Source organism: Cricetulus griseus (assembly GCF_003668045.3).
Source record: "Cricetulus griseus strain 17A/GY chromosome 1 unlocalized genomic scaffold, alternate assembly CriGri-PICRH-1.0 chr1_1, whole genome shotgun sequence".
Lineage (NCBI taxonomy): Eukaryota > Metazoa > Chordata > Mammalia > Rodentia > Cricetidae > Cricetulus > Cricetulus griseus.
This window is the reverse complement of record NW_023276807.1, coordinates 233240440-233267946: the sequence shown is the minus strand read 5'-3', so window position 1 is coordinate 233267946 and position 27507 is coordinate 233240440. Positions and strand designations below refer to the sequence as shown.

General features: G+C 41.8%; 1 protein-coding gene across 2 annotated transcripts in view; it reads right to left on the bottom strand.

The window, feature by feature from the left end:
* Positions 1–27507, bottom strand: part of Vwa8 (von Willebrand factor A domain containing 8) — a 330350-nt gene that overhangs the window by 278558 nt on the left and 24285 nt on the right. For both annotated transcript variants that reach the window (XM_027390074.2, XM_027390075.2), the window contains exon 2: positions 21930–22007. In XM_027390074.2, coding sequence (XP_027245875.1) covers positions 21930–22007 — 78 coding nt within the window. The remainder of the gene's footprint in view (positions 1–21929; positions 22008–27507) is intronic.

Here is a 27507-nt window from a genome sequence, read left to right as displayed (position 1 = left end):
AGTATCTTCTACATCAGCGTGATGCTTGTGTGTTGGGGATCACTGACTTGACAGGCAACTGGCAATCTCAGCAGCACCTTCATTTACTCTGGACTCTCCAGTGGTTCTTGACACTGACGATGATGCCTTCACTGCTGTTGGCCAGAAAGCATTTGGAAATGCTTTATGTTGCTGTGAGGTTTTGGGGGAGTGAGTGGCGATTTGAGACACTATCACAATGATGCTAATTATAATATCCAAGATAGTCTATCCTGCCAAGAGACCAACAGCACTCTTACTGAGAAATATGTATGTATGTATGTATGTATGTATGTATGTATGTATGTATTCTTTTTATTAAGCACTGTTAAATAAACATTATCTAATTACCCACAATTAAGCCCTAAGATATACTTGTTCTCAGTCTCCCCAACCTTCTATAGGATGATGATGGGGAATGTACTTCTGTGTATGTTTATCTTATTGATTGTTGAATAAAGTTCTGTTTGGCCAATGAGGCAGCAAGTTAGATGGGACCAGGAGTCAAAGAGGATTCTGGGAAATGTAGTAGAGAAGTAGTGATCCAGGCAGGAAGTTACATAGCATGGAGACTCATATTTAAGCAAGGACAACAGGAAGTATTCCTTTTTCCCCTTCGCATCCTCCAGCAGTGCCATGTGAGCCACCGGCAAGAGAGGGTGCCAGCAGAAGGTATCCTCTATAAGTCTTATAAAATATATAGATTTATGATAATTAAGACTGAGCTAACAGATGAGAATCCTAGTCATTGACCAAGCAGCATTTGTACCTAATATAAGTCTATGTATTATTTGTCCAACCACGCAGCAGGCAGAACTCGGGCTGCTGGCAGAGACCACCCATGTGGCGGTAGAACTTGGGCGGCTTTTGGCAGAAAGATTTATAGTAACAGGATAAAACTGTTAGGGAGGCAAGTTGGCCTGAACAAGCTTTTCCAGTCTTGTGCTCACAATAGACATGAGATTGGGCTCTCATCACTCATCTCTAGTGCCTGACAGTAGTTAGGCACATCTTCCCAAAGACCATGTTTCCTTACTTTATTCCCCGCCACATAACAGTACTTTCCCCCAGTAACAGGGCTTCATCTGGGAGCTCACACATGTGTAGCCCTAACACCTGAGAGGAGAGGCAGGCAGATGATAAGCGCTCAAAACTAGACTGGCCTCCTTAGTTAATCCCATGTCGGTTAATTCTAGCCAGCAGGGCTGATGGCAGCATCACTTCAGAGTCCAGAGTAAATGAAGGTGCTGCTGAGATTGCCAGTTGCCTGTCAAGTCAGTGATTCCCCAACACACAAGCATCACGCTGATGTAGAAGATACTCCCATGAGCACTTAAAGGAGTAGATGCAAATTCCCAGGGTCTATTTTCTGTGGTGTAAAACTCTGTGCCAAAATATATAAGCAACAATGGCTGCAATTCATTGCTTGCCTATCATGAGCCAAATAAATATACAAATGCTTTTTCTTCACTGTATCTCATTTAGATCTCACAGCAGGTCTAGGCGGCAGAGGCAGCATTGTATAAAGTCAGATTTGAGCCACATTGTCTGGGTTCAAATCCCAGTTCTGATATTTATTAGCTGTGTAACTTTAATCAAATCATTAAGCTCCCAGTGTCCAGTTTCCCTGCCTATTTAATAGATATAATTGTACTTACAGAATTGTGAGAATTAAATTAAACACACAGATCAAGGGTTTGCAAAGTAAACGCTATGCAAGTTCTCACTCTCATTCTGTAAAGAGAAAATCACGATTGGAGAGTAGCCAAATTAGACTTAAGCCATTCAAATCCAAAGCTTGCATTACAGTCCTCACATCTCACATAGACCACCAGAAGCCTTTGCCTTTCTCTCCTCTCTCTCCCTCTCTCTCTCTCTCTCTCTCTCTCTCTCTCTCTCTCTCTCTCTCTCTCTCTCTCTCTCTCTCTCTCTCTCCCTCCCTCTGTGTATGTGTGTGTGGGGGGGTATATGCCATAGCACAAGTGTGGAGGTCAGCTTGCAAGAGTGGGTTCTGAGACTCAAACTTAGGTTGCCCCCCTCAGCAGCAAGCATTTTTACCTAGGGAGCCATCTCGCCAGCTCTAAAAGCTTTTTGACCCCTTCAGGCTTAAGACTTTCCCTACCACAGGGTTACATCAAATTTAGCATTTACATCAAATGCTGCTCTGGCCATAGGTCCTGTTTCTGTTTTTATTATTTTTATGACATTAATGATATGTTTCATCCTTTATTAGAATTTGAAAGTCACTGTTATTTTGGTACATTTCATTTCCATAAAATCCCCACTCTCGATATTCGTACATTCTCAAAAGCACTTCCACCTTTAACTGGTTGGGAAGCTGCATCACCCTCCAGAAGGCAAGCATTGTGCAGTGCTATGTGACGCCTGTGGTGTATTTCACATTAATGCTTCAGACCAGCAGTATTTTTAGGACAGCCTCAAGAAAACATGAGTCATACTTAAAAGCATGCTAGAAATAGAAGATTTAAGGCTGCACATTATGAACATCTGCAAAATAAACTGCCAAACTGCCATGTATAACATAATATAAACAGGTCCTGTGCATGAGAGGAACCCCTAGCACAAGATACCTCTACCTTCCAGGAGCCCACTAAGAACAGCCTGGTGTCAAAACAGTATCACGGAGCTTTATCTTACAGTCTAGACTGTCCTTGCCCTGTGAAGATAAAACATCTGGGTCATGTCGAGTTACATTTCTAACTAAAGTCTTATCCAGTATTTTTCTAAAAATAAAATCGTAACTACTTTTGACTACTTTTGCAGTCAAGAACTTTGCAAGATTTTATTAGGGCACTCTAAATTCTGATTTTTCTTCCCATGTAGACTTTATCATCCATGTAAAGACTTAAAAATTAAGCATAGTTCAAATTCCCTCATAATAAATCCTTGACAACAATTGATTTTTTATGGATTCTAAGAAACAATATAACATAGTGAAAAAAAAAAAAAAGACATTTGGAGCCAAACAACCCCAGTTGTGGTTGTTCATCCTGCCCTCTGCTTCCCTGGCCAGGCGTTTGGACTATTCTGGGTCTATGTTTCCTCATTTTCCAAAGAAAAGTAATATTTTCAGATATGACCACCATGAGCCCGACAGCTACCAAGATAGCTTGTTTAGTCCCAGTCAGTGAGAACCCCATGTGCAAAAGTCTGTCCTCACTTGCAAAGTCCTCTCCCTGCTGTTATACCTAGACAACAAGTACAGTGCAGACGAGGTGGACACAGATAGCCTATTGAGTTTACACTCAAATTATTTGCTGGGACAAGAGTGCACTCTGAAGAAATTGCAGAGAATGGGAGGACAGAACTTACCATGGACTGATCCTCGGAGGCTGTGTTAGGTATTTCCTAGTGACATTTCATTTGACTCACAACAATGACCCCCATAAAAATGGCACAGGGGACAGCTCAGTGGTTACTATTATTGTTGCTCTTACAGAGCACCTGGATTCAGTTCTCAGCACCCACATGGTGACTACCAACCATCTGCAACTATAGTTCCACAAGATCTGACACCTTCTTCTGACCTTCATGGGTACCATGCATGCTTGCAGTACACACAAGCATCCATTCCATAATATGCATATATAATAATTACTTCATTATCCCTCTATTGATGGACTCAATGTTTCTAATTCTTGTTCCCATGCAAAACTCTAAAATCTTGAAATATATACTATATATACATAATACTTTTATATGTGATTTTCCTCAGTGAATAGAGCTTTCCCAAAAAGAAACTGCTGTGTCAAAAGATATATACTGTGTGTGTGTGTGTGTGTGTGTGTGTGTGTGTGTGTGTGTGTGTGTGTATTTATTGCAATGAAGTTCTTCCTAATGTATTCCAGACTAGCCTCAAACTCCTTTTTTCCCTCTTAGTACTAGGGATTAAATCTAGGGTCTCAAATATTGTACACGCCCCTGTTACAGCATATGTGTATGTGTGGGCACAAATATATAAATACAACCTGCTAAGTCTTTTGTTGTTTGTGTGCATATGGTTCCAATGCTGACCACTTTGTATTGGATAACCAATAAGGGGGTTCATCTCTGGAAGAGGATAACTCTACCTCTCCCCGCAGTCACTTGTTTTCTATAGTTCTCTGTATAGCTGTGGCCCCACAGAAGTCCCCCACTTCTATGGCAGTGTGTCTATTGATATTGCCGTTTTCCTAGTCTTGTTTTTAATGCAGCCATTAACAGAAAAGACTGTTGCACACTTTCTGGTATTCTAGCTCTTGTAGCCTTTCTGCCTACACTTCCTCAATGTCCTCTGAGCCCGACATGCAGGAGCTGTGATACAGATATATCCAATGGGGCTGGACTCCCCATGATCTATTGATCTCTGCATTGTGTCTGGCTGTGGTTTTCTGTAATGGTCTCCATTTGCTGTAAAGAGAAGTTTCCTTGATGAGGGAGGTAGCTACACTTATCTGTGGATAAGTGTAGGATAAGGATAAGATGTAGAATGCAACTAGGAATTATGATGCTCTAATAAAGCTACCATAGGAAATTCTTTTATAAATTCCATGACCTCGGTAGTTCCGGAGAGTTGGCTGGGTTTCTAGTACCAAACAAGATTTCCCTCCAGTTGAGTGGGTCTAAGATCCAATTAGATGGTCATTGGTGACACTAGCATATGAGTGTCACTTATTGCACCATTAGGAATATCTTGCCAATGCTAATCACTGTTGTAGCTCATGGGTGTTGTGGCTGGGTAGGGTAGAGTTATTAATTACTTCCCTCCCTTGGCAGTTTGCATAGTATCTTCTGTTACCATGGAAACAGAACTACAGGAAAAAAGCTTTCAGGTTAGATCCAGCTCAGATCATCTGAGCCCTATTTCCTAAGTGTGTGTTGCCAAAGACACTGTTTTCCTCTAACCTCTGGTCCTTACAATCTTCCTGCCTCCTCTTCTAACATGACCCTGTGGTGTAGACATCCCATTTGTTGTATTAAGCATTCCACTGATGTACACTGTGATTGGCTTGCTGAGTTTCTGGACTAACCACCATCAGCCACCAAATAACTCCCCTGATGAGGTATAAGAGCTGTGCTAATCTATCAGCCCCCACCCCTTCAACTCTTTATTTTGCTGCAGTTTTGAGATAAGTTCCCAAGGCCATCTTCCAAGTTGTTTTGCTGGCCAGGCAGGACTTGAACTTGGAATCCTCATGCCTCAGTCTCCTGATTAGCTAAGATTATAAGCCTGCATCATCTCTGCCTTCCAAGTGACTGGAATCACAGGTACACACCACCACACCCAGCATGCTTTTCAGTGTAAACTGGTAAGAATAGATACTCCTCTTTATTCAGAAGTCTGAAAAGCAGTCTTTTTACTTTAATAGCCACTGTCGTCTCACTCTCCTGAAAAGTCACAGGAACTAATACTTCTGCCAGTGATATATTGGAATGCCATTTCCTGGACCCTGTGTGCCTGACATAACAGTTTTCAACTCTGGTCAAGGTAATATGTGAAAACTAACACCTTACAAAGAAGCTTGCCACTCGCTGGCTGTCATGCAGGGCTAGAATAAGGTTCACCCACCCACTGTTTACTCCTCTTCTGTGTTGTGCCTACTGAAATCCTTAGCTTAGTTTCTACTGGTCACATGATTTTTCTCGACAATTTGTAGGAATATCTGTATCCTAAATATGTAATAATCTTTCACATATACAGGTTATTTATAAATTGCTATGTTTAAATTAAGGGCTTTCTATTTGAGTTCATTTTCTCATTTAAACATGGTCATTAGCATGGCCAAATTGTCAGGCAGATCCACAGAAATCCTTTTTAACCTTTTACATAGCCAAAAATTATACATCTCATGGCAGAGAGCATTGGAGTCATGTCCATCAAGGAGTACAAAATATCAGGAGGAACAAGTTCAGATATGTTATAAAACATGCTGACTATATAGGTGAAGACAATTAGTCCTAGTCCGGGTTTCTATTGCTATGATGAAAAACAATGACCAAAAGCACCTTGGGAAGAAAGGGCTTATTTAGCTTGCATATCCTGAATCACAGTCCATTGTGGGAAACCAAAGCAGGAATTCAAACTGTGTAGGAACCTGGAGGCAGGAGGTGATGCAGAGGAGTTGTGATCCTGACCACATTCCATCTTCGTCAGTATTTAAAATTTTAATAAAAGTTTGCTATAATTTGGCCAAAATGGTGCAACTGTTTTTGTTTTTGTTTCTGGAAATTTTCAGGATTAACAGGAAAGGGAGATGATATGAGAAGGTGGGATGATGAGTGTGACTAGAATATTATATACATGTATAAAATTGTCAAATAATAAATTAAAACATATATAAACAAAGAAGATCTTAAGCACTAAAGGTCTTGCTTCTTTCCCATTTCCTCAACCTCTGCCTCTATCAAGAAAGAAACTGAGGTAAGGCTTCCCCTTTGTGTGACCTTTGTATAAATAATAGCTGCCATGATTGTCCCACAATATTTACATTGACACAAAAAACACATTGTTTCTCCATGTCATTCTGGCATTTGTGACGTTGATGAATTTCCCAAGCCTCTGAATTATTTATAAACTAAAGGGGAAGTTTCCAATCCTGAGATCCATTTTGAAAGCATAATGTGTGTGTAATTCTTACAGAAAACCTTTGGGGCCTAACTGCTTCGATAAAGTTTGGTGTGTCCAGTGACCTTAAATAACCTCAACTATAACTGTCTGCAGGTAGCAACAAGATTATGCAAGGAATCAGGGTTACCTCTGCGGTGGGTTTAAAGTTATCTCTTAAAAACCTGTTACCTAGGGAGCACCACCTCAAAGGCTCTGGAAGAAATACTTCCTTTGATAAAAAACATTTTAACTTCAAGCACAAAACATAAGAGAGCTGCTGACTTCATCTAAGCCTTAAGATTTAGTTTTCACACAAAACAGCAAAAGGGCTTCAATTCCTCACTCCAACACTTGCAGGGGACAGTGGGGAATAAGATGCCACAGGGAAGATAGAATGGAAAAGGCAGGAGCTGACAGGACCTCAATAATAAAACACCAAAGGGCAATCCCACTCCTGTGTGTGTGATGTGCAGGCCGCAGGCTAGCCGCTGAACTGAAAGATGTCCCGTGGTGCCCTACACTGTGAAGACAGAGACATGCAGGTGAAAAGCCAACAAGTGTCTGCAGATGCAAGCATGCGCTGTCTCCGAGGTGGTGAAACAAGCAACCACACTGTGAAAGGATAGCCCTGCTCTCTGTGTACTCTGCCTGGGAACGTTAGGCTCCTGGCTGAGAGTGTTCTGGTCCCTGTCACCTGACAGTAGCAGGGCTTTTGTTACTGTGGTACACTGTGCCTCTCTTTCTTCCTACTGTGTGTTGACTTCTCAGTGCCCTAAAATTCTGGGAAGGACAGAAATAAAAAGCACTGCCATCACTAAGTCGGCAGTTCTTTTTATCATCATTCATACTACTTAGTTCCAAATGAAGCTTCCAATATATTGTGCTTCCTTCCATTGAAGGGTTAATTCCAAGGAAAAGGAAGTGTACCTTGAAGTGCCGAAGGCATTTTGAGAAGGTAAACAGGAAATCAAACTGAAATCAGAAAGTCTGGGCTTTGCCTCTCCGCAGTCTTCCGACCTCTTCCTTGTGGTTGACTCTCCAGGCTAGTAAGAAAAGTTTCAAGGAGAGTGATAGTTGGCAGCACTCCTGTCTACAACAAAGGCCATCATCCTAAGCCTCATTTTAAATATTAGCTCTCAAAAGATAAAGAATATCCTTAGGATGAGCTAAACTGAAACAAATACAGGGAGAAAAATGGGTATCAAACTTTACAAAAAAAAACCCACACCATTTGGAAAGTATTTTATTTATCAGTGTGTGTATAGTGTGAGGGTTTGTGTGAACGTGTGCATGTGTGCATGTGTGCATGTGCAGGCTGGAGGCTGACGATGGGAGTCCTACTCTACTGTGGATACCTTGCATTTTGAAGACAGGGTCTCTGTGAACCTGAGCTCACCAATTGCTCCACTGGCCAGTGAGCTCCAGAGGGGTGCCTGTCTCCACTCACAGCACTCTCCAATACTGGGGTTACAGGCCACACCTGGCTTTTATGTGGGAATCAAAGTCAAGGGTCTCACATTTGCATTGCAGGCACTTGCCCAAATCAGTAGCTCCCCCAAGAATATATTTTTAAACTCTTAAAAGAAAAGAATGCTTCAAAATTTCCTCAGCCATAATCTCTCATCAATTATGTAACAGTGAAACTATCATTTCCCCATTTTGGAACCACTCTTTGGAAAGGGAGAGAAAGCTCATAAACAGAATATTTGAATAGAGTAAATGTACAAAAACATACATTTTCTGTCTGATGGTGAAGCTGCCTCATTTCAGACACTTCTGAAGATCTACTGACCTAGTGACACCTCTCTTTCCAAGTCCAGCACCTAACCATTTCATCTAACAGAGGGAAACGGTTAAAATAGTAGAGACCACTAACAATTACCACTGGGCAAAACATGCTGCTACCTTCTTGATATGCAAAAGGTGACAGGTGAGGGTATCGGGCAGTGACAGACAGACTGACAGACAGAAAACACAAGCAGATGCAAACAGCAATCTAAAGGCTGGCTACCCAGTTACTTTCAGTGCAAAGTCTTCAGGTAAATTTAAGAGAGCAAGCTATAAACAATACAAACAAGTTTTTTTGAGATGATTCCATAAGGGCTCTGTGAAAATGATAACCCTGGGGTATGTAGGGAAGACATTAATGGTGGGCCCTCTGCTGCTGTTTTGGGTTTGGTGAGGGATTTAGCAACTGTGAGAACCTTGTATGTAGGAATCTCTACACTTGGGAGCGTAACTGTAATCAGCCCACATGCCCAGCCCAGATTTACTTTTTAAAGAAAGACTGAATGAAGACAAGAGTATTTTTAGGGTGTCTTATTAGGATAAAAACCCTCACACTCAGCAGTGCCGCTCACAAGGCAGCATTATGTAAGGGTCCAGGAATCAGACTCCGGGATAAGTTGACAGTAGATACAGGGATTTTCAACTGACTTGGAAATGGCCACATGAGGGCTGGGAAGGAGAATGTCAACACTGACTCTCCAAACCACAGAGGAACCTGCACCTGCCCACAGACCCTTCATCAGACATCACATTAAATGCCAGCTACCATCATACACACTTGCCTCCTGTGATCTGACTGTGGCCTAACAAATCCATATGGCGGAGACACCATCTCCACATAGTCAAGGAGACCTGGGGGTTAGACACCTTAGAGAATTCAGGCAGCGCAAAGTAGCACAGCCCAGTGAGTGAGCATTTCCCCGAGACCTGAAACTAAATAAGTTTTCCTATTTTCTGCTAGGAAGCAAGATTATCCCTCAACTCTCAAATTTATTATTATAAAAAATGTGTTGCATTCATAATAAGAAAGGACCCAGAAATCAAAAGAAATGACCTTTTTTCACTTAATCTTGTACTCCTGGCACAAAGGTATTACAGGTCTATTTTCTTCATTTTTCTGCAGACATGTATAACAATTTGTTGAAGAATTTATGTCACTAGTCTTACCCCTAGAAAAGAAAGGCTGTCTGTTACAATAATGCTCTCAGACATCACCATTAAATAATAAACATTAAAAATAAATGTTTCTGACTCCCACTGTTGGGATAATGAGAGCTGCAAGAGCATTTCACATCAACCTAACAACCAGAACAAAACAATTCATCTATTAAAAAAAAACAGCTTCTCCAAACTCGCCACACACTTAAGAATACAAAGAAATGGAGGCATGGCTCAGTGGTTAGGAGTGCTTGTTGCTCTTCCATTAGACGAAACTCAGTTCCCAGCATTCATGAAGGCATCTCACAAGTGCCTGTAACTCCAGATCTAGGGGATCCAATGCCCTCTCAGAAAACACTACACACACGGCACACAGACACCATGTATGTATTTTTAAAAAAAAAAAAAAAGCAAAGAAATTCAAATGAAAGCCAAGTGCAGCCCCTGCCTTGAGACCTGGGGGGCTATGGAAGACAGCCAGCCAAGCCAGGCATCACTACAAATGATGGAGAGGTGGGAAAGACAGAAAACAGAGTGTGTGCTATGGAGAGAGGTGAAACTGGGACCCAATGGTGGCCATAGGTGAGAGAGGGGGCTGAGATCAGCACGTTGTCTTTGCCCACTAGGGTTGGCAGGATAATGTACAACAGCCCAGAGCTTATGCAGATGCAGACTCAGCCCCGAACCTGCTGCATAGCCGTGGGCTCCCCCTGGCTCTGGGCAACAATGGAGGCCCAGAATGAGGAAAGGTTCACTTTCCAGACTGGACCTCCAGGGACCACCATGGTCCGTGATATTACCAGAGGCCATGATGGTGTCTATGGTTGATGACCATAGACCATAGACCTGCGATTCATGTGAACACATGCAGTCTGTTGCCTTGGTGATATCCTCAGGCTTTGCTGCTACAGGGTGCCATGCTGATGTGAGTGCCATGTAAAACCAACCACCTGAGGCCATGTCGAGGCTCATGGCCCATGCAGCCACTGCGGACCGTGAGCCAGTCAGTGGTCCTGATACAGCCAAGGGCCACATTGATGTCTGCAGCCCACGTGACCACAGAAGCCCATGCGGATGCCTGAGGTCTAGGCTGCCTCCTGAAGCCATCCATGTTAATTAATGTCAGAGGACAAGGGAGGTCTGGCCCCACCCTGCTCTGGCCACCACTTGGCTCTCCTCAGATGATGGTTTCTAGTGCTGATGCAGGAGGAGAAAGACTAATCCTCCCTTAGAGGGCTGGCCACTAGGAATTTGACCATGCTCTAGTGAATATTTGGACAACACAAGATAGATTTGTTTGTTTGTTTTCCTGGAGAGGGAATAAAGGGGGGTATGGGGAGATGAGCACAATTGGGGTACATAATAGATTCCCAAATGATCAATAAAAAAATATTAAGATCTCCTGAGCAAATTGGGAGCTTGGGGCAGGGGGCAGGGGCAGGGGGGCAGGGGGCAGGGGCAGGGGCAGGGGGCAGGGGGGCAGGGGGCAGGGGGCAGGGGCAGGGGGCAGGGGGGGGCAGGGGGCAGGGGCAGGGTGAGGGAAGTGGGGAAGGAGAGGTGGGAAAATGTATAGCTCAATAGAAAAATAAAATTTATAATGAAAACATTTTACAGAAAGCCAAATGGCAGACTCTGGGAGCCCATTCCCGATGGAGTGATACAATTGCAACCCAGATACAGCAAGGAGGGTCTAGACCCTCCCCAAACAATATGACAGACTTTGAAGGTCCCTGGTGGAGGGCCTCACTATCCCTGGGGAGGAAGTGGGGTTGGGTTGGGTGGGGAACATGGGAGGAGGGGAGGGCAAGGGAATGGGAGGATGGATATATAAATATGAGTAATTAAAAATAATAAAAAATTAAAAAACAGAAAGCCAAATGAGCTGAATTCTGGGAAGAAAGTAATAAATCTTTTCAAGGACAGGAGAGGCCAGGAGCTAACTTTCAACCCTGTGGAATGATGGATGGGAGGAGAAACACTCTGGACTTACAACAAGCTGGTGGCTCACAATCACCTGTAACTCCAGTTCCCGTGCTCTAAAGCTCTCCTCTGGTGGCTGCAGGCGCCAGACACAAAGTGGCACACAGACATGCATGCAGACAAAACACCTATACACATAAAATAAAGGAATCTTTTTCTATTAACTAATTTTTAAAAACTGTTTCTAGGCTTGCTAAATGGCTCAGTAAGTAAAGGCACTTGTCACAGCCTGGCAATCTGAGTCTAATCCCCAGGACACACACCATGGGAGAAAACCAACTCCCACATGCTCTGTGGCAAGTGAGTGCTCACACACCTGTTGTCACATGTGCACACAAATAAGTTAATTGATTAACTAATAAAATGTAACAGATTTCTTAAAATTCCAATCTTTAAAAGAACGACCAATAAAACATGTGCGTACAGAGCTCCGATATCAGGCGTAAAGGGCAGACATCACTATAGAGTCTAAAAGGAGTTAAAGAATAATAAAGGCAGTCTCCTGAAAGCTTTGTGCCAGCTTCATGGTACCACACACTTGCAGTCTCAGGTGCCAGGAGACTGAGGTAGCAAGACCACTTGAGCTTAAGAGTTCAAAGCCTGAGCGACATAACAAAAATGAGAACAGAAGACAAATAAACTTCCAAACTGAGCTAAAACAAAACAGAACTATAAATTTCTTAGAAAAAGGCATAAATATCATTACAAACACAAGGAACAGAAGTCAAAGTAAACCAACAACCTAATATAATCAAATACTTACCAACCAATTAACAACAAAAAATGACTAAGCAAATTGATTGGGAAAAAGTATGGTTATACACATACACACACACACACACACACACACACACACACACGAGAGAGAGAGAAGAGAGAGAGAGAGAGAGAGAGAAGAGAGAGAACAGAGAGAGACAGAGAGAGACAGAGAGACAGACAGAGAGAGAGAGAGAGAGAGAGAGAGAGAGAGAGAGAGAGAGAGATTTGTAGCCAAAATGTATGAGAACCTTGTGGAAATCAATTTCAAAAGGCAAACAAGTCAATACCTCAAATGGGAAAATGGCTTTAACAAGCATTTTGTAAGCAGAGGTATGAAAATGGCCAGTAAGTAAAAGAAAATACTATGTACCTCATTACTCCTCAGGCAAAAGCTAACAAATATGAGAGCTCAATTCTAGTAATCTCCTATTACTAGAACAACAGAGAAAGGACCTCTGAAAATTCATCTCTCCATTTAAAGGACAAGTGAGAATACTGATAAAAATTGTCCAAATAAATTTTTCCAAAACTCTACAAATTAAAAAAATGGCTTTCAATGGGCTGATAGGCATTAGTTCAAGGAAAATGGGAGAACCTTGGGGAAAACAAATTTGGTGTTGTTTTTAACTTGCCCCTATTCCATCCCAACCACTCAGACTCTAATATGGCTAGTAAACCAGCCACTCATCATCACGGCGAACACCAGCACCTAACAGCCAATGAAGGGGACAAAACAGGCTGGAGTGTCCCCAAAATCCCATTCCCAGAGAACTATCACCCAAGCTGGTCTGGAAGCTCTCTGCAAAGAATCCATCCTCACTTAACCTACTCAAAGCTCATTGTGTAGAAACAGCACTATGCACCCCACAAAAAGCAGCTACAATTATTTAACATTACAGTTGTCTGCAGCAGAGAAACCAATTAGAGTTAAAGGGGGGGTGATCAAAAAATGCTAAAAAAAAAAAATTAAAAAATAGATGTTCACCAGACACTCCAGTCTATTCTTAGGAACCTAGGAGGCCAAGCATATATTCAGGCAAACACTAGGAAGATCTAATATCTTACTTCTGGCTGACCCTGAGAGTCTGTAGCAGGTAAAGGAACATTTACAAGGAGAGTGAGGCATGCCCAGTGTGGTGCAGGCCCTGGTGTTCAGCAAAGTTGTGGAGATCGTGCCATGCACGATCTTAAGTCATTCCTCATTTTATGAGATAGCAGCTTTAAGCTGTGCCTAGCCTTGAGTAACTCCATTTTGTCAAGCAGCAGTGTCCTGGGTTGTTTTCTGTTATTGTGATAAACATTACCAAAACCAGCTTGGAGAGGTGAGGGTTTGCTTCAGCCTACACTGTCATGGCACACTCCATCACTAGGGGAAGCCAGGGCGGGAAGGCAAGCAAAAGCCATGAAGGGATGCTGTTAGTGAATTGCTTTAAATGGCTCAATCAATCTGATTTCTTATACAACACAGGACCACCTGCCCATCATACACAGTGGACCCTCCTACATCAGTTATTAATTTTAAAAAAAAAATGCCGACAGACATGCTCACAGGCCAGTCTGATGGAGGCAATTCCTTAATTGAGGTTGCCTCTTCCCAGGGGACTCTATCTAGCTTGTGTTGAGGTGACAAAAACTAGTCAGCACAAGCAGTTGGCTAGAGCATTTTAAGAGCAAATGCTGAAGGAGAATGAGTCAGCATCTTGTTTGGATGAGTAAACAGCCACCATCTGTCTAGCTCCACCATAGCACAGACTGATGGTGAACATTGACATAAATAAAATATGGACTTACCAAGTTAAATCAGGAACTCAAGAACACAGTCAAACAATATCTGAAAACACCCGACACGTGCTTATTACACACCAGGTGTCACTCCCACTTCTGGTACTGAAAAGCCCTATCCCACTCCCACCCCCTCAGCCCCCAAAGACTGAGATACAGCAGCACACAGAACCTCACCCGGTCGCTTATCACAAAACTCAACCAGAATTGCCAAGGACCTCACCTCTGCCCCTAGGCTCCAACAGTTTCCCCTCCCCATGGCACACAGACCATTGAAACTGACATTTAAACATGGCTTGTCCCTGCATTTGACAACTCTGCTTTGAACAGGTTTGTGCCTGTTCAGATTTCTTACCTGATCCCCTCCAGACATTTTCCTTGCCTCTGTCCAAGCTCTTAGTCTCTGCTTTCAGGTCAGGCAGCTTGAACTCTGTAGCCTCATTAACCCTTTCTTAGTCATTCTACACACACACACACACACACACACACACACACACACACACACACACACACACCTGTCTGAGATATAATATGTAATTTTAGGATTCATACAATTGATACTGAAGTAAAAGCAGCATGGTTGCCAATGCCATGAGCACAAGGGGGTTCAGTAGTATGAGACTGATGTATCTTTGTGAATCTTTTGTTAAACAATAAATCCTGACTTTGTAGAAAGGCATAAACATGTCAACCTGTTCCCAACGTGGCATGCTCACAACAAAAGCCCCTCAGAAAAGACCAAGAGAATTGTTTCTTCGGGCCATTTAAGAAAGCTGTGTGTCCATTTAGTGATCATGAAACTAAAGGGAAACCTTAATAGCTGAGGGTGATAAAGAATACACAATTTAGAAAAATAGCTAAGCAAAGTCACTTAACGTAGCAGCAACAACAAATCCCACAAAAACACTGTTTCCCATGCTGCCACATTGCTTTAAATGTGCACTTTCAACAACAGAAGCTACTAGAACAAAGAAATGAGAAAGTATGGTTCAGAAGAGTATAGAAAGAAAAAGTTAATGAAAGCTGTTTTAGTGATAGATGATGGGGAGGTCCTTCTGTATATGTTTATCTTATTAGTTATTGAATAAAGCACTGTTGGCTAATAGGGGAGCAAGATAGGTGAGACTAGGAGTCAAGGAGAATTCTGGGAAATGTAGTAAAGAGAAGTCTTCTGATCCAGGCAGGAAGTGACATAGCAGGCAGACTCAGAATACAAGCAGGAACAAGCAAGAAATCACTCTTTTCCTCCTACGCTCTACTCTGTAGTCGCCATGTGATCACTGGCAAAAGAGGGATCATATGGCTGACATCCTCAATAAGATAAGTTTTTATAAGAAATCCTTGTCATTGGCCAGCAGCACTGTACCTAATTAAGACTCTATGTGTTACTTTTAGATACCCATGTGGCAGCAGGGCTCAGGTGGCTTGGTGGAAAAATTTATTGTTACAGGTAGACAGAAACAGACAGACACTTAGTAGACATGTCTGCTGGCTAGTTTTTGTCAACTTGACACAAACATGATCATCTGAGAAGATAGAACCTTGAGAACTGCCTCCATTAGGTTGGCCTGTAGCAAACTTGTGGGATATTTTCTTGATACATGGGTGATTTGGGGAGGCCAGTTCACTGTGGACAGTGCCCTGGGCAGGTGGCTCTGGGTGGGAAAAGAAAGCAGGCTGAGCAAGCTATTGAGCAGTGTCGGCCATGGTCTCTGCTTCAATTCCCACCTCTAGGTTCCTTCTTTGAGACCCTGCCCTGACTTCCTTCAGAATGACTGTGACCTGGAGGTTGGTAGATAAATCCTTTCCTCCTCAAGCTGCTTTTGGTCATGATGTTTATCACAGCAATAGAAAGCAAACTAGGCTGATGCCAGGGGTGTGCTTCCTGGATCTGAACTCGGCAGCGAGATTCAACACACCCAGACACTGGCATGGCCCCGGTGTCAGTTCTACCTCCATCCGCCAGCCCGAGTAGGCCAAGGGATGTTTCCAGTTCCAGTTCTTCAGCCTTCTTTAGGGGACACCTGATGCCAGGGGTCTCACTGGGTCTGAACTCGGCAGCTGGACCTAACACACCCAGATACTGCCAAGGCCCCGGTAACAGTGCCACCTTCATCCACAAGAAGACATCAGAGTATTGGAACTGTTTGCATCTACCAGAAGAGAACCTTGATCCCCTACCCACCAGAGGAAGAGACTCTTAATACACCAGAAGAAAGGATGAGAAGAGGACAATCTAAAAGCACATTCAGCAACAGAAAACCCAATATGACACCACCGGAGACTAGGAAACATACACCAGCAAGACCTAAACATCACAATGCAGATGAAACAGAAGAGAATGACCTAAAAAAATCTTCATGAAAATGATAGACAACCTCAAAGAAGACATGAGAAAGTCCCTTAAAGAAATGGAAGAAAAAACAAACCAAAAAATACAAGATATCAACAAATCTCTCAAGGAAACAGTTCAAGACCTAAAAACTGAAATAGAGACAATAAAGAAAGCACAATCTGAGGGAATTCTGGAAATAGAAAAGCTGGGTAAATGATCAGGAACTACAGATGCAAGCATAACCAATAGAATACAAGAGATGGAAGAGAGAATCTCAGGAGTTGAAGATACACTAGGAGAAATAGACTCATCAACCAAAGAAAATCTTAAGTCCAACCAATCCCTAACATAAAATATCCAGGAAATATGGGATACCATGAAAAGACCAAACCTAAGAATAATAGGTATAGAAGAAGGTGAAGAAATCCAACTCAAAGGCACAGAAAACATATTCAACAAAATCATAGAAGAAAATTTTCCCAACCTAAATAAAGACATGACAATGAAAATACAAGAAGCCTACAGAACACCAAATAAGCTGAACCAAAAAAAGATCTCCTCGCCACATAATAATCAAAACACCAAACATACAGAATAAAGAGAAAATATTAAAAGCAGCAAAGGAAAAAGGTCAAGTAACATATAAAGGCAAACCTATCAGAATTACACCTGACTTTTCCGTGGAAACTCTGAAAGCCAGAAGGTCCTGGATAGATATTCTACCTACACTAAGAGACCATGGATGCCAGCCCAGACTACTATACCCAGCAAAGCTTTCAATCAATATAGATGGTGAAAACAAGATATTCCATGACAAAACCAGATTCAAACAATACATATCCACCATTCCAGCCCTACAGAAAATTCTGGAAGGAAAACTGCAACCCAAGAAATTAAGTACAACCAAAAAAATATAGGCCATAGATAATCCCACTTTACCAACAGCCAAAAGGAAAAAGGGATAGAATCCCACACATAATTTCACCACCATCACCAAATCAAAAACAGAAAAGAATGAACAATCAATGGTCATTAATATCCCTCAACATTAATGGTTTTAACGTGCAGGTGCAGAGAAGGTCGAGTGAAAAGCCCAGACCAGGCTGGTGAAACCCACAGAAACAGCTGACCTGAACATTGGGGAACTCTTGTTCCCCAGACTGATAGCTGGGATACCAGCATGGGACTGATCCAGACCCCAGGAACATGGGTTTCAGTGAGGAAACCTCGGAAATCTACAGGACCTCCTGTAGTTGTTCAGTACTTATCCCTAGCACAGATGAGGACTGTGGGAGCCCATTCCACATAGAGGAATAGTCCCTGAGCCAACACACATGGGTGTGGGCCTAGGCCCTATCCCAATGGATACGATAGACACTGATGACCCCCCTATGGAAGGCCTCACCATCCAGGGGAAGCCGAAAGGATATGTGATTGGTAGGGTTTTAGTTGGGGGAGTGGTAGGGGAGGATGGGAGGGAGAAGGGAACTGGGATTGTCATGTAAAACAATCTTCTTTCTAATTCAAATAAAAAAGAAAGAAAAAATAATAAAACAAATGAGTGAACAAAAAAAAAAGAAAGCAAACTAGGACAACAAGCAATTGGTTATTATAAATACATTTTTAGAATGAAAAGAAACTGAGTAAGGAATTAAAGGACAGCATGACAACAATGTGTCAGCAAACAATGTAAATAGACAGAAATTATTTTAAAACTCCCAACAGAAACTATGAACTTGAAAGTTACAGTAAGTAAAAGGAAAAAAAAAATCACTAGACGGGCTAAGAAGCAGATGTGAGCAAGTAACAGAATCATCTGATGGAAAGATGGATCCCTGGATGGATGCAGAACAAGGCAAACCTGAAGACAGACAAACGGATGCAACCCAGCCTATGAACAGAAATGAAAAGGAGGAACAGTCTCAGGTGCTGAGGGGTTATGAATTCTATCAACATGCCAATAATAAGAAGTCTAGAGAAGAAAGATAGGGAGACAGGGGTAGGGAGGGACCGAGATTTAAGGGGGAAAAATGGCCAAAATCTTGGCATTCAACAACCAAGAAGCTTGACAAACTTTGAACAGGAAAAAGTCAGAAGTCAGCACTTAATTAACTTGTATTAAGTCTGTTTTCTATTGTTATAACCAAATACCTGGTAAGAGTATGTGAGAGGAAGAGAAATCAATGGAATGGGAAGACGAACAGTGGGGAAGGCAAGACTTGGTCTTTGTAAAACAGATCATTGTCAGGGCCAAGTTCCCATCATCCCAGCACACTCACAATGGAGACCAGGCTTCTAGGACAGGACCCCAGTCAAATCATCAAAAGCCAGAAAGAACCTGTATAAGAAGGAGAAAGTGATAAATGACTCACCACGGCATAAGGGGTAGGGGGGAGTTACTGATGAGATCAATAAGTGACCCTCACAGAAACCAGGGAGGCTGGAAGCACCAAGATAACATATTCACAATGCCAAAACAAAACAAGAAACAAAAACTGTCAGCTGAGAAATCTGTAGTCAGTGAAATTATCCTTCAAAACAGGAAGAAAAAATTAAGGCATTTCTAAATAACAAAAACAGAGCATTCATCCATAGCTGAGCTGCAGTACAAAAAAATTCAGGCTGACATAAAAGCTCACTAGACAGCAATTCAAATTTACCCAAGAAATGGCAAAAGAAACTGCATGGATAAACATAAAGACATAAACATGCTTTTGTCTGTACTTTCCTTTTGCAGCCTCAAAAGACAACTTTATAAAACAATGATGATAAAACTGTCAGGACTGTTTTTTTTGTTTTGTTTTTGTGTGTGTGTGTGTGTGTGTGTGTGTGTGTGTGTGTGTGTGTGTGTGTGTGTGTGTGTTTATGTGGCTGAGTGAAAATGGGGGGAGGGGTGGCACAGGTGCTTACGAAAGGAAGCCAGGGTCAACTTTGGGCATCATGCCTCAAGCATTTTTGTTCTTGGTTTATAAAACAGATACTTATCTCTTACTTAGTCTGAACCTCACCAATTAGGTAAGGGTAGCCTGCTTTCAATCCCAGGAATCTGCCTGTCTCTGCCTCCCCAGGGCTGGGAACACAAGCATGCAACATTACTCCCAGCTTTTTTATGTGGGGTCTGAGAAACAAACTAAGTTATCTCATGCTTGCATGGTCATCCCTTTCACTATCACCCAACCCCAGATCTATGTGTATGGTTATAATTCATATGACAATAAAAGCACAAAAGTGGGAGGAGGGAACAGAGGTCACTATTTTGGATACTGGGAGAAAGGGTTGAGATATATATATATATATATATATATATATATATGTACATAAGCGTATGTGTGTTACTATATAAGTAAGTATTAATCTGAACAACATTGCTTTCAGCAGTTAATAGGAATACAGAATAGCTAATTTTAAAAAAAAAAAATGGTGCCAGGTACCACAAGAGTAACAGAACTGTGCTGTTTTCTGGGATTTTGTTTTTCACCTTTTTTGTTGTTTTTTTTTTTAATGGAGTGTGCTGGATGTCTCTACAATTTTGTTCAAATGACTGCAGAACCTGGAAAAGCTGTTGCTGCTATTGATGCACAACATACTGCTATTATTGGTCTTTTTATATAAATATATATATATATATATATATATATATACATAAAAAATAAATTTAAAAAAAGGAATACAGAATAGGAGGCTAGATGAACTGAGCCTAAGGCCAGATCAAAACAGCTAATGACTAACCTTCCCAAGGTCAACTTAATTTCCCAGGCTATTAGAAAGATACTTTAAATTTTGAGAGACAGGGTGAAATTATTTTGAGCAATGAAATGACTGCAAGTTATTTGAGAGCTGCCTATCAAAACCCGAAAGTACTACTTCCAAAAAGGCAGAGCCAGGTAGCGCAGGTCTATAATCCCAGATATACATGAGACTAAGACAGGAAGGTCAAAGGCTGGTTGAGTAACACAGTGAATTCAAAGCCATGCTGGGCAACTTCATGAGACCCTGTCTGAAATTCTAAAAATAAAAATTAAAGAAGGCTGGGGTTGCAGCGGAATGGCTAATGCTGATGTAGCCAGCACGAGGGCTAGGCTTCAATTCCTAGTATCTCAAACAAACACCAACCAAAGGAGACAATAACAAGTACTAATGAGGACTGCTGATGGCAATGTAAAATGCTGAAACTCCTTTGAAATCATGTTGGTAATTCCTCAAAACTTTAAACAGGATTCCCATATGGCCAAGCAATTCCTCTCCTATGAATGTTTGCAACAACAACACAAAACCACTTTTTGTATAAAATTTTCTGTAACAATATTATTTATAATACACCCAAAAAGAAACAATGCCCATCCAAAATGCCCATCAACTAATGAATAAGTAAAATAAATATAAACTATTCATATAATGGGATATTATTCAGTCATAAATAGCAATGAAGTAACACATGTCATAACCTCAAACATTACACTAAAAACATCCCATTAATAAAATAAGCCAGATAGAAAAACCACTTGGTATATGGCCGCACTGCCAACGACATGTCCAAAGCAGGCAACTGAAGAGTAATATGAGACACAGTAGCAGTGACTGCCTATGGCTGGAGATGAGGGAAAGGAGGAAAGAGGGCATGAAGGAATGACCATTAATGGTCATACTTTTTCTATTTAGGAATGACAAAATTGCACAGAGGTGAGACAGTGGTGATGACTGCACAACTCAGAAAAACTGAATGGCTATTTTAAGACGGTGGACTTTGGGCCTGGAGAGAGAGTTAAGAGCACTTGCTGCTTTTGTAGAGGACACAGATTCAGACCCCAACACAGACATCATCTCTCCAGGCACATGCTCACATGCAGTGCACATACATACACTCAGGCACACACACACTCATAAAATAGATCTTTAATGTGAACTGTATAGTGTATGAATTCAATCTCAATAAAACAAAATTCACAATGGATAGGTCCAGCAACATGGATGAGCCTTAAATTCATGTTCTTAATGGAAAGAAGCCAGATACATACAGACATTACACACACACACACACACACACACACACACAAACAGCATAATGCCACTATTTTCATAAACCTAAGAAATAGATGCCGCTGATTTAGTATGGCTAAGAAGAGCACAGTGGTTTCCGTGGCAGGGAATCAGACACACAGGGTGTTTAGCAGTGATGAGTGATCATGATGTCCATACAACTTCATAAAATGATCAAAATTAACCAAATAAGAACTGATTTTTACTGAATGTATTTTGTAATATTTAATACCCAACTCAAGCCACAGTATGTGATGAACATGGACACTTCTGAAAAAAGCCACAAACGAGGAGATGCCTCAGACTGACTTAACCACTCCAAAGCAAGAAGCCAACAAAAACACTATACACTATACTGCATGAGACTGATGACAGTACCCTGGGTTTACATCAGCCATTCTAATTTTTTTTTAATGCCCACAATGAAATTTAAAAATGTATCCATTCACAAATATCATTTCTTACTGTAGTTCTGTGGGACAAGTTCTGGGTTCTTGGGTGTTTTCAGCTTGTAGGACACATCTCCAATATTAACTGTATCACCTAAAAAAGAAGAAATGCAATCATTATAAGAGACAAGTGACACACACTATACTCTGGCAATGACAATTCTCTTGACCTCCAAAGAGGGATGTTACACTAATGTACACATGTCTTAACATTTCTATCCACAGTGTAAGTCATACCAGAGAGAAGCAAGTACTGAGAAAATTCACATTACAGGAACTAGGCTACCAAAAAAAATTAAATTCTACTAACCAGATATATTTTATGTTAACAGCAATACTCATACAGGCAACAATAATACAGAAAAATTAATTTTGGGAAGCTTTAATTTTTTAACATTTATTCACTGACATTAGGCAGGTGTGCACATGTGTAGGTGAGAGAGAGGGATCACCTTACTGACCCTGATCACATTTTATTTATAGCCACTTTTATAATCTGACTCTATGTCCCCCACAGGTGCATGACTTGAACACATGGTTGGTGGCACCATTTCAATAGATTCTGGAGGTTTTAGGAGGCGGAACCTAGATAAGGAGAGCAAGTCACTGGGGATGGGTCCTTAAGGTATCTCTGGCTACTTTCTTCAGCTGGTCCAGGCCCAACACAATGTGAACAGACGTGCCCTGTGCTATGTATTCCTCACCATAATGGACTGAAATGTCTAAAACTTCATACCAAATAAATGTTTTCTCCTCTAAACTATGTATGTCAAGTAATTTGGTCACAGTGGTATGAAAATAATACAGGAAACTCGTATCAAACTGATAGGAGCAAGGCATCCCCATTCTATAGGCACTTAGGGTTACAGGCACAAGGAAAATGTGTCTACATGTCCCAGCAGAATCCACTGTCAGACCCAAGAACACTTAAGTTTTAGGACAAACTTTATATAATTGGTGAACTCAACAGCTTATATCCCAAAGCTCTGACCCATCCAGCTATCAGTCAACCACCAACCATTGCTTTTTTTGTCTTGGTTCTTCCCCCCACACCTTCACCCCTGCTTGGCACTTTTTGGTGCCTTTCTCCCACCAGCCCCACCCTCCGGAACTTCTCAGTGCCTCTCTCCCACCAGCACACACAGACACATACAAAGTCTTGGTGCCTTTTTCTCTGCTGAGGCTTTCCTGAGCCTGTGCTCTAGCACTCTAGCCAATCAGAATTCCCCACACACATTCAAATTAGCCAGGCAAATTCATCCCAACCAGATGCCTAATTTACATGTTGGTGGGACCAAATCATTCCTAAGACATATGATGCCTGTTCCAAAACACAACTGAGCAGCCCATTTTCATGACCCACTTTTGCTGCAGGGAACTATTATTCTGTCAATAAAATCCTGCTTGCTTGCTTGCTTGCCCTTCTTCTGTTGTCCTTATCCATTGTCCTTCATGATTGTGAGAAAACAAACTTAACTTGAACCCAGGAAAAGGGTAACAAAAACAGGGGTCATTAATGACTGAACCTGATCATGCAGTTCTTAGGTCACTGGAACTAGTTTGTGGGCAGGAAGTTTGGGTGCAGCCTAGAGAAGTCCTTGGATGCTATAAGCAGAGCTCAACAGTTAACTCTGATGGGAGCTTAGGTGGCCAGAATAGCAACACAAAGTCACCCAGCAAACACTCCATTCATAAGGTTTCAGATGGGAAAAGGATGTTATTAAGAACAAATTACAGTGTTTTCATGTTGTGCTCCGGCCAAAAACTTTTCTATATTTTGTCTATATAATGTGAATTTGAGTAAGACTGATTTCAAAATAATACACAAAGTAACTTGACAGAGGAAATTTCAAAACTATAACATTCAGGCTGTGGCATGGCTATTGTTATCTGCTTCAGCCAGTCTTTTATTGAAAATAAGGAAAAATAAGAGTGGAAGGATTTCAAAATTATGCAGTCTACACAGGAAAGGAAGATAATAAAAGTTAACAACGATGCTGAATACGCCTTTAATCCCAGCACTAGGGAGGCAGAGGCAAGTGATTTCTGTGAGTTCATGGCCAGCCGGGTCTATAGAGCGAGTTTCAAGACATTCAGGGCTGTTACACAGAGAAACCCTGTCACGAAAAACTAAAAGAAGAAAAAGTTGACAAGGAGAATGTAGCTGGTTTTGTTTTGTTTCCCATGACAACACTACTGGGGATAGAAACCAGGATCTAGGCAAGTACAGCTATATTCCCAGCCCCAGGTACATATTTTGGAGGGAGTCATAATAGAGATTACTTGCTAAGTAAGCACTCTACCACTGAGCTATAGCCCAAACCAAGGAAACAGTGGTTAAAGAAATTTGGACATAGATAGGAGTCTTAACTAGGGTTACCCTCACAGATTTCTGAGTTTCCAGTACTCAGTTTCTAGTTCTTCCCAGATATGTGCCCCCACCTATGCCAGGTGTCTAACCTTGGCCCATAGGTACTTATAGACTGAACTGCCAACCAAGAAGCCTGCATGGGACTGACATAGGTCTTCTGCATATATGTTACAGTTGTGTAGCTTAGTCTTCTAGTAGGACTCCTAACAGTGGGAGCAGGGGCTGTCTCTGACTCTGCTGCATGCTTTTGGGACCCTTTCCTCCTACTGGTTGTCTAATCCAGCCTTAATAGGAGAGGAGGTGCCTAGTCTCACTGAAACTTAATATACCATGGCTGGTTGATATCCATGGGAGGGCTTCCCATTTCTGAAGAAAAATGGAAGAGGAGGAGAGGATGGGGGGAGAAGGGAAAATGAAGAGGAAAGGATTGGGAGAAGAAGAGGGGGAAAAACTGTAGTCTCAATGTAAAAACAAGATAAATACAAAAACAAATAGATAGAGGCAGGGTCTTCAGTATTCAGTAGGAAGCATTCATTCTCCAGTCACACTGAAGGTAGGAGACATTCATTCTTCAGCCACACTGAGAAGAGGCTACAGTCTGAGGCTTGGTGAAAGCTCGTGGAGACAGGATCAGCCCATTCAGCCTGAGGTAGAGGTAAGAGTTAGTAGCCAGCTGCTTTGTTTCCCTGATCTATCTGTCCCTGGGCCACTTATTATTCATGCTTACAATTGGTGGTCCTATTTTAGGAGGTTCTAGAACCTTCAGCAGGTTCCTGGGTGTGTCCTCAAGTTATCTTTCCCTGGCTGTTTCCTGACCCACCATGATGTAAGTGGCTCCCACACCATGACAGACTGAACCCTCTGAAATCATAAGTGGAAATCAATCTCTCATTCTTTAAATTGCCTGTCAGGCATGTGGATCACAGTCAAGAGGAAGGTTAACTAACAACGGCATCCAAAGCATTAGTAGGGCATGTAGGGGAAGCTGTAGCCATGCCTACTTAGGGGCTGGCTACAGGTGTGCCTGACCACACTTGCCAGGGCGTGGTCAGGGTGACATAGAGTGAGACTTTCAGGGGACTGCATTTCTCTTTCGGTTTTACTTTTGTACTTGCTGGACAGACTGCTGCCACGCCGGCTGGCTAGGTTGCTCTGTAAGTAAGGTTTTTCCCTATTAAATACCCTTATATTTCTACTTGGCTCCGTATTGGTAATTTCCCACTATAAGGGCAGACTCTCACATCCTTTCAGATCCTTTACAAATTCAAGTTCTCTAGCAGCCAACCCTCAAAATTCACTATTTCCAGGCATAGAGAGAACTCGGGTCAAACGACATTAATGTTGAGAATTCTAGATAACACAAGTAAGAGGGAGAGAAAGTTCTCACCGTCTACAGAGTTCTATCTTTTAGGGTGACATTAACCTCTGCCCTACAGTGCAGATCTAAACCAATCTTCCTCTTCTTTGTTCTTGCCAACAGCAAAAATGGCAGAGTGACAGCCCTGGCATCTAGAACTTTGTTTAGAAAGGTCTCAAAGACACGCTGAAAAAGTAGCTGTTCAAAAACTGGTCTTTCAGGCTGGCTAGTTCAGAGCTACTGAGGTACACCAGACACCAAGACCTTAGGCTGTGGCGATGCCAAAGCCAGCTAATATTGTTGACTGCTTCCGACCCTCTAAATAATTTACACAGCCTCAAACCAGCCCTCTAAAACAGAGACTTTCAAAGTAGAAAATCTGTGCCTCTGAGAAAGTTTTTTTACACATGATAGAATTTATTAAAGACACATGAAAAATTGGGAGAGGAAAAACCCTTTACACAGAGCTAAATCCTTATTAGCCATACTATTAGCTGTCAGGAGGTGCCAAGGGAAAACACACTGAAAACAAAATCGTAAGGATTGCAAACTTTCTCCATAATCCACCTGGCCTTCTCCCCAGGCATCTTTTTCTTTTTTCTTATCACAAAAGTTGTTGATGAATCTTGGTACCATATGGAGCCTGCAGAGTCAGCATCTCCACACAGACCACTGAAGTGTGGCACATGACCTTTACTTCAGCAAGTCCCCCGGGGATTCACCTCCTGCCTCTCTCCCTCATTCTCCCCCACATAAAGTTGGCCGTGGTGGTTGTAGCAACAATCCTAGTATTGTGGAGCCTACCACAGGAAGACAAAGTTCAAAGGCAGCCTGTACTACATACTGAGATCTCAAAAAGGAGTTTTAAAGAATTTTATAATAGCTGGGCATTGGTGGTGAACGCCTTTAATCCCAGCACTAGGGAGGCAGAGGCAAGTGGATCTCTGTGAGTTTGAGACCAGTCTGGTCTACAAAAGCTAATTCCAGGACAGCCTCCAAAGCCACAGAGAAACCCTGTCTCGAAAAACAAAGCAAAGCAAAAAAAGAGAACTTTATAATAAAGTTATCACGTGCAATGTTAAAATATAACAAAGTTATCATGAAGACAAATATATAAAGAATAAGCAGCAACCAATAAGAAAAATGCAAACACCCAAACAGAAAAATACAGACTGGATATATAGATAGGAAACTCACAGAAAATTCAAACTAATAAACACAGGGAGAAATATTCAACCACCTCATGACTTAGATAATGAAAACTGAAGTAAGAGCTAATCCTCAGATGTGAGATCTTCGGGAAATCTTCCAGTTTGGTGACGCTGGGTAGAGAAGGAAATAGTACTCCAATGTTACCAGGGGCAGAGGTGCAGACTGGTGCGAATGCTTTGGGGGATTTCTAGTTCTCATCCTGTACCCTGTCTTCTCATGTATCATAAAAGATACATACATAGGTGTTTATGTTATGGCCTCAATGTTTATGTACCAACAAAATCTAACTGTGAGGTAATGTTATGAAGAGGTAGGGCCCTTGGCAAGTGGTTAATTCATAAGGGTAGAGCCTCCCAAATGAAATGAGTGCCATTATGAAACGGGCAATTGGCAATTGGCTCTATTTTGAACTTTCCAGCTATAAAAATGTAAGGAATACGTTTCTATTGTTTCTAAACTATCCAGTTGTGAGCTGAAGTGCAGAAGGGGAAGGAGCAGCAGCAGCATTAGACATTTAACACAGCTGATTGACTAATGAAAACTTCAGTGCTAATAGTGAGCTAAAGTTACAGGTTGGGAACCAAATATCTTGGGAGACTTTTAGCATCCTAAGCAGCCATTTACTGTCCATCTCTGTGTGTGACCTAACATCCT